Below are 11,106 nucleotides of genomic sequence, written 5' to 3'. Positions count from 1 at the left end.
TTCTTTTTAGGCAAAAAGAAATGGAAGTGTGATTTTTCTTCTTCAATTTGATAGTGAATTTACTATATATATCAAATAAAATTATTTTTGAACTTTATCTAATGTTTACATCAGATGACACAAGTATTAAAGAATTATGAAAGGAAATTTCAAGTAAATATTTTATTTTCTTTAAATTAGTATTCATTTTGAAAATTTTAAAGTCGAAATGAGTCGTTTCCTATATATTGGAGAGTAAAGCTAAAGACACAAATGCACTTTCGTTTTTTTTGTCTCCTTTTGCTTAGTGTTTGAATCGAATGAACATGTCAACTTATTTATTCTTAACATGCACTCTTTTGTGGTAGCCTTAGCTATTGTAGTGTGTTTGTATATATCAGGAATCGAACTATAGCTGGAGTCGATTAGGGATGAGTTGACCTCAGTCACAATTGGTCATTTTATTTTCTAATGTTATTATAAAATAAAAAACCTGGAGAATATAATGAGGAAACTTGTTGTAGACAAGCACCATAGCTACTTCCTCCCCCATATGAGAAAAAGTGTAAAAGTGCACATGGCACAACCTGGCCTCATATTTATTTTTTCACCTAATATAGAGGCGTGATCCATGAAGCTTGTCTTTAAGTTATTAGCTATTATATTGGCTTAGTCTCACAAGGTCATTGCATTTTGCTTTCCAATGCACTCGTTTTCTTTTTATAACATAGGTTAGGTATAGTTTGTATACGTCTCGACTATTCCAATACACGTTAACTCTTATTCTAATATTTGTTACCTCTCATCAACATAACTATTCTATGATTTTACGTCTTCATTAACAGCCCAACCATACCCTTTGCATGTGAAAACAAAGATCAACCACGATGCAAAAACCAAATCGATAAAAGTGTTATCGATTTATTGTTATTGAAATATTGAGTTAACGCTTTTTTTAATGGTTTTATAAAAAAAACTATTGGATTATCGGTTCAATATTGATTTTTAATATTGAATTATTGGGTAAACCGATTACCCATTAAGACTAGTAATTTACTATTTTTACTTGTACATAAATATTATATATTAATCTCAATATCTTACTAGTTACTATCTTTAGCATTTAACCTTCAATTCACACTTCACAATGACTTTGAGTTCACAATTTCACATTATACAAAATGTTCAAATCTAAAGTAAAAACCCGATTCTTCTTAATTTCTCTTTGTGCTACACTTGTATAATTCTTTTCATGTTTGTTATTATTGTTTCTATTTTATGAGCATTTGTAAAGTTATATTATTGTGTTTTCGCATCAAATTTATTAGAAAAGTCATATATTTATTTTATAAGTATTTTCTTATTGGTTAAACCGAAAACCGATAAAAAATATCTTATTGATTTAACATTTTTAAAACCGATAAATCGAACCAATAATACATAAAATCGAACCGAACCGACCGATGCACACTACAGTTAGCTCTTAGGCTAGCCAAAAGTTATTGGAAAAACTGTAATATAAACAAACACAGAATGATAATGTGTAGCAATGTTCTTATTGACAATAAATTATATCCAGTAGCCCAAGATGGTTTGAAAATATACTCTGGAGGACATTGTCAGTGAATTATGTACCTCAAATTGGGATGCAAAAAAGCTTCTTCTTTTTTTAACGAGGAAGATGTGAAAAATAATTACATTTTTAATGTCCCTGGTATTGACACCTCGGAGTTTTATCTGCCATAGTTGCTCTTGACCTTCACAGAAGTTACTTACAAAATTGCAAAGGCTGCTTCGTCGTGTATGTTTATCTATGGCATGTCAACCGTCTCATGATCCGGAGTCTTGTATGTGAAAGCTGATTCATCACTGGATCGCCTTTTGACCACACTCGCCCTTTGCATTAACCGAACCAGTGCTTGCACAACTTCAGACATTGGGGGTCGAAACTCTGGTTCAGGCTGTACAGGAAATAGATGTCAAAAGTTATTACCAAGGAGAAAACAGTCGCATTCAAATTATTGCAAGTAAAGTAATTCACTTCAGATATGTCAATGAGCAAGTATTCATTATAATTTTGTCGAGTCCATCAGATTTTTCTTCGTGAGTCTTGAAGTCACCTTAGATCAAGAAAAGCTTAATTAAGAATTTCTCATTTAAAGACTAAGCACCCAAAGCCACTATGGACCATGGTATGCAAGGATTACGCCTTGGAAGTTCCCAAACTAACTTAACCAAGATGGGTGCTCTCGCCATTCCAAGAATCACCGGGTATGTGTAAGAAAGGTCATCTATTTGCTGAAGCACATCGATTCACTTCAGCACTGAGCCATGAGCAAACTCAGAGTGCAGGTGGTCCCAATTTATCCACGCCCCTGAATTTGGATTTATATAGAATGCAAAAACTGGTAGTGTATCATTTATTTGACGGGTTAGAATGTCAAGTTTGGTCCTTAAGTGGGTAAATTCCCTATGATCATTGACTTACGCCTCCATCAAAGATATTTTAGAAGTGGTTTCATCTTTTAAGCTTCACATGTTAACAACTGTTATGTTCCAAATGAAAGAACATGCAAGTAAAGCTCACCTGAACACAGAGTGCAATAATATCAGCGAAACGGGACAAAGACTTTGCAGGATACATGCCATTTAGTGCAGGATCAACCATTTTTGACAAGGCATCTATATCATGGAGTTGAGGCGTAGCCCATCTCACAAGGGACTGTTCCGATCTCACCCTTGAACTACATGATTGTTAACAAGAATGAATTCATTAAAAGAATTCAATAGTGTAAAAGTTGACTAGCAATGTAAAAAGATCTAGTTTACCTATCAAGTGGCTTCCTTCCTGTCAACAATTCCAACATCACCACACCAAAACTATATACATCACTTTTTACCGTGTATATTCCAGATAAAGCAAATTCAGGAGCGCTATAACCGAATGAACCAATCATTTGTGTGGATGACACCTGTCAACATTCAGAAGTAATTACAATATTAGGCAATGCCCATAACAGAGTCAATTAGCCTTCCCACATTAGCTTCCTTCACCCGAACTTCTGTACAAGAAGGTTCTCTTTTCACAGAAATAATTCACAGAACTAAATGGAATTTCAAGCAGGGGGAAGGGGTCTTCCTTAAAGTTTGTGCACTATGGTAAGCCAAGTGTTTAAGCATCTAACAAGATTGCTCCAGAAGAATTAGAAAACAAAACTAAGCTGCCACAATCAGAATCTCCAATTTCATGACTAAGTCTGTAAAGATCTACCTAGAAATAGTTGCTTATTAATATTGCTCCTACTACAGTACTAGGTAAGTTGATTGACATCACCTCACAAACATTATATGCATCACGTACCACCCAATATTATCAACACCTTCTGTTAAAACGACGACGTAGATTAAATCTTCTTTACTCACCTGGCGTTCTGTGTTTGGAGTCAAAGCTGCTAACCCACAATCTGATAAATGGGGATTGAGCTCTTCATCTAGTAAAATATTTGCGGATTTGAAGTTTCTATGTACAACAGAAGGTAGACAGACTTCATGCAAGTACCTGAAAAGAAGACGGTCAAGTTTTAAGCTAACCCAACAAGAAAAGGGCAAGAGAGGTAAAATACTATACAGCTATAGCATACTCTAAAGCTCGAGCAGTGCCAAGTGCTACTCTAACCCGGGCGTTCCAAGTAAGCAATTCGCTCCTCTCATCAGCAAAGTGCAGCATATCATGCAAGCTACCATTTGCAACATGGTCATAAACCAGAAGACGCTGTCCATGCTCAGCACAATATCCTATCAATTGAACAATGTTTGGGTGTCTCAGCCTTGACATATTTGAGACAGCTTCAAGAAAGTTATCTTCCTCCTGCAGCGACAGTGCAGCACTGTCGATCTTTTTGATGACCATTATCTGGTAAGGACAGTTCAAAAGATCAATTGAGATTTTCAGTTGGCACCTTCCGTAGAAACTACATGAATGAAAAACTAAAAGTTTCCTCATCAAAAATGTTGTTGACACATGAAATTCTTAAATCATTTATTGGAACACAGTTGGCATCAAGTTTGGAGCAGAGAAATAGTCAACACAATTGGTTCATTCAAAAAGAAATAACCAGTAGCACATCCAATAATAAACCACAAAGTAGAAGATATATAATGTCAAACTTTGAAACTGCTAAGAATAATTTTGCTTAGGACTGCATCATGTAACCAAAGGACAAGGTTATAGTATCATAGTTAATTCAGGCTGAGAAGAGAAGTGAGATGACCATCAAAGTGACCATATAATTACACCCATCAAACATCACAAGACAGATAAAAGCAAAGATGTGGCCAGACCACCCAGAGGAGTGAACAATTGACATGTGTTCATCAGAATATGAGCCTACTGTGGGCAATCAACTTTGTGAAAGATCTAAAAGAGCAAGTTGAATCAAAGAGTATCAAGGACTTAATCTCAGTTAAGAGAATCACTCAAAACAGATTATGTACTAGCAAGAGGACCCAATACTTTAACTCCCATGCGAGCAGAGTATCAAGAAGTCTACTAACTTCTACTCAGGTTTAGTAACACATAGATCAAGTATGTAGCCTTTTAGTGTTTGCCCGGTTTGACAAATATTGTGAAAGGATCTAAGGGTTCAACCATAACGTTAAGGCAATGGATATAGTAGGACAAGAACCTTATATACTACTTTGGATGCCTTTGTTAGAGTGGGTAAAAGTCTCACATTGGGTGGGGAATGGACTGGGGTCTCCTTATATGGACTTGGGCAATCCTCCCCTCATGAGCTAAGCTTTTGGGGTTGAGTTAAGCCCAGGTGCCATATCTTTACATGGTATCAGAGGTTCATCTCCATTTGGGCTCCCGGTCCATGCTCCAGCGGGCCTGGGCCTGGGCGTGAAGTGGGGTGTTAGAGTGGGTAAAAGTCTCACATTGGTTAGGGAATGGACTGGTGGTCTCCTTATATGGATTTGGGCAATCCTCCCCTCATGAGTTAGCTTTTGGGGTTGAGTTACCATATCTTTACAGGCTCATTTACCCGAGGTTGGACATTAGGTAACGCAACATTGTCCCACACGTGTAACGGCTTGATACTATGTTAAAGCATCTTAGCAATAGGGTGATAGGTGGAGTGGCCAACATCTTGATATACCCCTTTTGATGTCCTTATGTATCTGATGAACGTTATACAACTCACAAGTATGTGATTCTCCGAAGCATCAAAAATGAAAGATGTCGATGAGAGACAGATTGAATTTATTCAATATTGTTCAGCTTCAAATAGTTTTGAATGCACATCACAAGTAGGAAAGGTAAGAAGTTACAACGTTAAACATCTGAAATTACCTTCCCATTAGGAAACTCTGCCCTATAAACACGCCCAAGAGATCCTTCACCAATGAGATTTTCTTGACTGAAGCTGTTTGTTGCTGTTTGCAATGCAGCAACAGTATAAGCAGATGCAGTTATTGGAGACTTCACTCTCCTGACAGATCCATTCTTCCCTTGTATCATTTCAACAGTCACCTTTTCGGTAGGTGGGGGCTTCAAGTCAGCAACAGCAGCCACAGGATTCGCCCTTTGCTCTTGTACCTCCATATTCACTAAGATTAAACAGCATACATGAGAAATCAACCAAGTTTGTACCAATTTCCAAATTAAGATGGCACATCACACCACAACTGTTAGTCATCTGAGGGTATTAGCACCAATGACAATATTGAGTCAGGAAGGAAAAAAGTTCAAGGGAACACACCTTTATCTGTGCCAACTGGAAGACTTCCTGTAGAGGGTCTTGTAGCAATTTCCTTGCCCTTGCCCCTCCGGAAGCAAAATACAAGTGCTACCAGAGCAAAAAGAATTGCAAGAGAAGATCCAAGAGCTATGCCAATGATAGCTCCAGTTGTCAATCCCTTTTTTTTATCACCATTTTCTGGAGATGGCTGGCCATCAGAACCTGGTCTTGTACGTGAACTAGGAGGAGAATGGCTACGATTGTTGCGAGATCTTCCAGGAGGAGGTGCAGTGTATGGTGGTGGGGGAGGAGCTGGACCATTTGCAAAGGAATTCCCATCGTATCTGTCATATTAGATGTTATGTCACACCCCTTGAAACTGTAACATTCTAAACCATGTAAGAATATATAGGATGTGAAATTACTTACATGAAGTTAGGGATAGATAGAAGCTCATTCGGGATCCATCCATTGAAATGATTCTTTGCAACATTTCTGCAAAAAGGTTTTGTTTTACCCATAAAACACTCTACTGGCATTGAATCGAACGAGCTAAGCCCATTAATTCAAGAAGAGGTATTGAAACTTACAAATTAGTCAACGGTAGACCAACCAGGATATTGAGAGGGCCACTTAGCTGATTGTTTTCCAGATGACTACAAGAGATGCCAATTTCATGGGTAAGTCAAGTAACGGAACAGCAAATCCTATTAGTAGAAAGTTATTATGCTTACAGTATGGAAAGATTTGTCAACGAACTGAATGAAGAGGGGAGATCTCCAGAAAAATTATTCGAGGACAGATCCCTGCAGTAGCAGCAAATCAGTGAAAATTTATAACTATTAACTAGTGAAACAGATGTTCAAAAGACATGAGGAATCAATATCGCCAGAAAGCTCTTTGTAGCAGGAGTACTGAGCTCTAATGTAGGTTTACTTAAATGGGATTCTGAAAGAACAAATAAATGAAAACAAAAGGCAACTGAAAGCTTCAAAGAGGAGCAGGGCACCTATCCTAATACAATCAAAACGAATTTCCACATAAAAAGGCTACGAAGGAAAATAAAATGTTGGACTTTACAAGCCTCCAGACTTCATTGTTCATTAAAATTAAGCAGATAATGATTCTAAAAAGGCATTTGTATATGATTATATCCTATATTTGTTTTGAGAACATATTTGGAAGCAGTCATGTCTGTACATTGCAGGCACGTCAAAACAAATGAAGGGCCAGCTACTGTGGGTCGGAGACACCATGGTGTTATGAATTCAAGCTAGTAACTAATTGGACTGGTGTAGGAAAAGAGGCCCTTCAAGTGTGGCAATGAATGAACTCTATTAGAAAAAAAGAAGAAAAGGAAAAAAAATTACCAGAAAGGATCAATCAATTAAAGATTAAGTAGAACACTTACAAAGCTCCCAGATCGGAGTGATTGGTGAACAATTCTCCAATTGTTTGAGAGAGTGAGTTATGGCTAAGATTCCTGAAAAAATGAATCGTAGGGTAAGCTATTTTAAATAGTTGCCTGAAATGATTCAATAGAATAAAGAGAAGACCAAGCAAATGTTATTTTTGTTTTGGAAAGTGCCTAGTGAGTCTGGCCACTCACAGATAGCTAAGTGTAACCATGCCAGCAAAGGAATACGGAATGTTGCCACTTATATTGTTGTTTGCAAGATTCCTGCATTGACAATGATTATATTTCCAGTGAGACAGTCATAAACCGGGAAGTTTTCAAACAAAACAAACTCATAACAAGGAGTCAACATTACAGGCTAGTGAGATTGGGTGGAAGCTGATATGGAATAGAATCATGAATGTTGTTGCCGCTCATATCCCTGAAGACAACAGATTGCAGAAGTTCAATTTTATTGTGATAGTAGGTCCTCTATATTACCCTTTACCACTAAAAGGACAAGCTCTTACAAGTTCTTTAACGAGGTAAGACCATTTAGCATGTATCCCAACGTTCCATTGAGTCCCAAATCAGGAATTTGACTGTTTCAGCAAGAACCAACCATTATATCAATCAAATCATAACTAAAATGTATAATGATGCGCACAAAGTTAATGCTATGCAAACTTACATTGAAACAATAGAAGAGGCCTGACAAGTGATTCCTTTCCAAGACTCACCACAGGGATCGCCACCATTCGACTTCCAATTAGAGAGCTGTGAAGGACTATTCAGTGAAGCATACAAGACCTGAAGAGCTTGCACTGCAGATTACAAGAGTCAGGCAACGACAAAGCCAAAGCCAGAACATCTCTCCAACAAGAAAACCAAGATTCAATATATATCTTATCAAGATTCAACAAGTACAGCCTCAATCTTAAGCTAGTGTTGGCTCTGAAACTAATTAAATACAAGAAAGACACCAAGAAAGGGCAAGAAAACATATTATCTTACCAAATCAACCAGTTTTAGCATTCAAATTCAATTGCATGCGTCCTCACATTATAATCACAGAAAATCCCAGTCATATAATTTTTAGTATAAAGATCAAGAATCCATATTTTTTGTACTAACGCATCAATCTTTGACTTGCATTGACTAGGAAACCCAACAAAAAGGGGAAGAAAAAGATCCCAGAAAAAGGGCAAACAAATACATTACCCCCATTAACCAAATCAGGCATTCAAACAATCACAAGAAAGGCATTCTTATATCACAACATTCACAGAGTGACAAACAAAAAAACAAAAAAAACCCTCCTCCTTCAACACAATCAAGAAAACAGAAAAAACACCCAAACCACTAAGCTCAAAATCACTAATGAAGCTCTAAAAACGGATCCAAGATTTTCAACCAGTGAAGAAACTCACAATCATTCGGATCAGTGTTTCCTTCCACAACAAAAGATGAGTAAAAAACCACTACCACAATCACCACTACTGGCAAAAGGGTGAAAAGGGTGTCTTGCTTACAGCTATTTCTATTCATTTTCTGTTTTGGTTCTTGTTAGTCAAGAATTAAAGGGGTTGTGCAGAGACAGAGGTAAGAGGAAGAAGAAGAAGCATGGCGAAAGAAAGACAGGGAAATGACAAGAAGGTAACATCGTCAGTAGCGGTAGGTGTCACCATCGTTAAGAGACTCTCCGATTCCAAGCATTCCTTTTAATGAAGAGAGAGAGAAAAATTTATACAAGAAGACTCCACTGGCAGTGTGTATCTATAGGTGTCGGCGAAAAATCGATAAAAAGATTAGAGAAACTACTACTGTAGTTTGTAGTAGCTTTAATTAGAGAACTCCGCCTAATTGAGCTTCTTTAAATTACACATAGTAAGTGGTCTCAAACTTTTATATGATATAAAATATTTATTAAAAATTTGAAAAAAAGGATAGAAAATACCTCTAAACTTAAAGAAAATTTAGAGGTATATTTCACGTAAAGTCAATGTTGTATTAAAATTCAATTAGTCAAGTAAAATAGTATTTTTAAGACTGTTAATAGTTCAAAATAAAATTAATAATTCTCCCCTAATTTAGGTGTGTTTTCAATATTTCTCTCTAACCTCTTGCTATTTCTTTTAATCAATTTTGATATTTTAAACTAGTGCGTAGAAAATAATTTCTCTTGTCTTTAAAAACAATATGTTATTGTTGTTAAATTATAACTGGTCTCAATTCCAATCAAAATGATCCATAGGCCTCCTTAGAATTTAAATTTCAAAATTAATTAATATAGATTTTTAAAATTATTTCTACAGACTTTTATATTAATTTTTACCATGCTTTATATAAAATACATAATTAAAATAGCATTTGTTACAAACTGTAACCAAATATCACAAATGCACGTAAAAAATGCAATAGGTTAAACAAACATATAAAATGAAAGTAATGTGGAGAATTCATACGGCCGACCAAAATAATTTATAATTAAAGGCACTATATATAGTACTATATTTTTGTCGTTTACAATACAGAATTATAACTCTATAAAAGTTAGATGGTGTAATATTTATTAGTACCTCCGTCCACTTTTAATTTTTATAATTTCTGTTTTAGAGTCAAATGATAATAATTTTGATTAAAATGTTATGATATATTTTTTCATTATATTGATATGCAAAAAATTAAAATTTATAGTACTTTTCGTATAGTTTTTTAATATCTAATTTTTTTTTGAAAAAAATAATCAAATTAATGTAATCAAATTTAACTTTAAAAATTAATCAAATTAGCTTTTGAAAAGCGCAACATAGCAATTAAAAATGAACAGAGGGAGTAGAATTCCAAAGAAAGGTGATGAAGTGACATGGAAATTTGCCTTTGCATGCTTTATGGTGCTTATTAAGAGTAATTAATTTTTTAAAATTAAGAAATTTATGTTTGAATATGGGGTGTTTTTGTTAGGGAGGAAAATATACATTTCTTTATTTAATTGATTAAGATACTTTCTCTAGATAAATAAGCTCCTAAAAAATGAGAAAAATATTTTTTTCTCATGAAAATAGTAAAATGCAGGTTCACTTTCCTTCGTCACTGTCTTCTCTCCACTCACCCATCACCCCTAACCTCGAGCTTTCAACCATCTCTCCTCCATTACCCCCAAACCCCTACTTTCCATTATCCTATATAAATGTTATTGAAATAATATTTTTTTATTTACTTATCAAATATTTAAATATAAATATAAAATTCATTTGTTTTTCAAAAAAAAAATTGTCGTCCTACAAAACACATTACACACCTCGCTTTGCTCATGAAAGGGAGTAATTTGTTCTCAGTAATTTTTAAGATGTATTTTTTTTTTTCATGATGAAAAAAAATCTCTTGCTAAAAAATAATACTTAATTCAATTACTAGTTCAGCCAATAGCTTAAAACTGAAAGACAGTCATCAGATATATATTCTATATACCATCTATATGCATATCGACTAGAAAAAATAAACATAAATCTGAAGGCTATTTGTGTAAAAGTTTTGTATGAAATAGGAAGTCAACCTGCAAGTAACATCTTCGCTAGGGAAAATGGATATTACTTTAAAGGGATGATGTTTTTAGTGTACGAAAGTACCCCTCAATGTAGAGGCTTACTGTTAATGTGCGATTTAATTACCGACAGCAGTATTTGGAATAATAAAAATAAATAAATGGGGTATGAATGGGCATGTGGAATAGGACTAGACTTTCTTTCAGGGGGGTTTATTCAAACTTTGAAAGGGACTAAATTGTAGTGATGTGAGTTTGGAGGGGTATCTTTTTGGTATTATTATAACTTTTTCTTCTAATTTCCACATCTTTGACTTCCTTTAATTGATTTATTTTAGATTTGACTTCCTTTAATTTGTTGGAAAAGCAAATTGTGGTCCATCAAATCATCCTAAAAAAATTTGGCTTTAACTTATATTTATGTTTTCAATTTTTGGTGTATATAA

At 35.1% G+C, this 11,106-nt stretch overlaps 1 protein-coding gene across 1 annotated transcript; it reads right to left on the bottom strand.

The window, feature by feature from the left end:
- Positions 1 to 1,498: 1,498 nt before the first annotated feature.
- On the bottom strand, positions 1,499 to 8,919 carry LOC102581192 (protein STRUBBELIG-RECEPTOR FAMILY 8). The gene is made up of 16 exons (XM_006348096.2): positions 8,547 to 8,919; positions 7,808 to 7,940; positions 7,647 to 7,718; positions 7,493 to 7,558; positions 7,330 to 7,401; positions 7,132 to 7,203; positions 6,455 to 6,526; positions 6,311 to 6,376; positions 6,150 to 6,215; positions 5,742 to 6,064; positions 5,333 to 5,589; positions 3,621 to 3,892; positions 3,403 to 3,538; positions 2,809 to 2,951; positions 2,567 to 2,723; positions 1,499 to 1,940 (listed from the first exon to the last, which is right to left on the bottom strand). The coding sequence occupies exons 1-16, from the start codon at positions 8,662 to 8,664 to the stop codon at positions 1,791 to 1,793; spliced, it is 2,175 nt and encodes a 724-aa protein (XP_006348158.1). The 5' UTR covers positions 8,665 to 8,919; the 3' UTR covers positions 1,499 to 1,790.
- Positions 8,920 to 11,106: the final 2,187 nt, after the last annotated feature.

This window comes from Solanum tuberosum, unplaced genomic scaffold (assembly GCF_000226075.1).
Source record: "Solanum tuberosum cultivar DM 1-3 516 R44 unplaced genomic scaffold, SolTub_3.0 scf00099, whole genome shotgun sequence".
Lineage (NCBI taxonomy): Eukaryota > Viridiplantae > Streptophyta > Magnoliopsida > Solanales > Solanaceae > Solanum > Solanum tuberosum.
The sequence above is the reverse complement of the archived record's forward strand: the minus strand, read 5'-3'. Positions and strand labels throughout refer to the sequence as shown.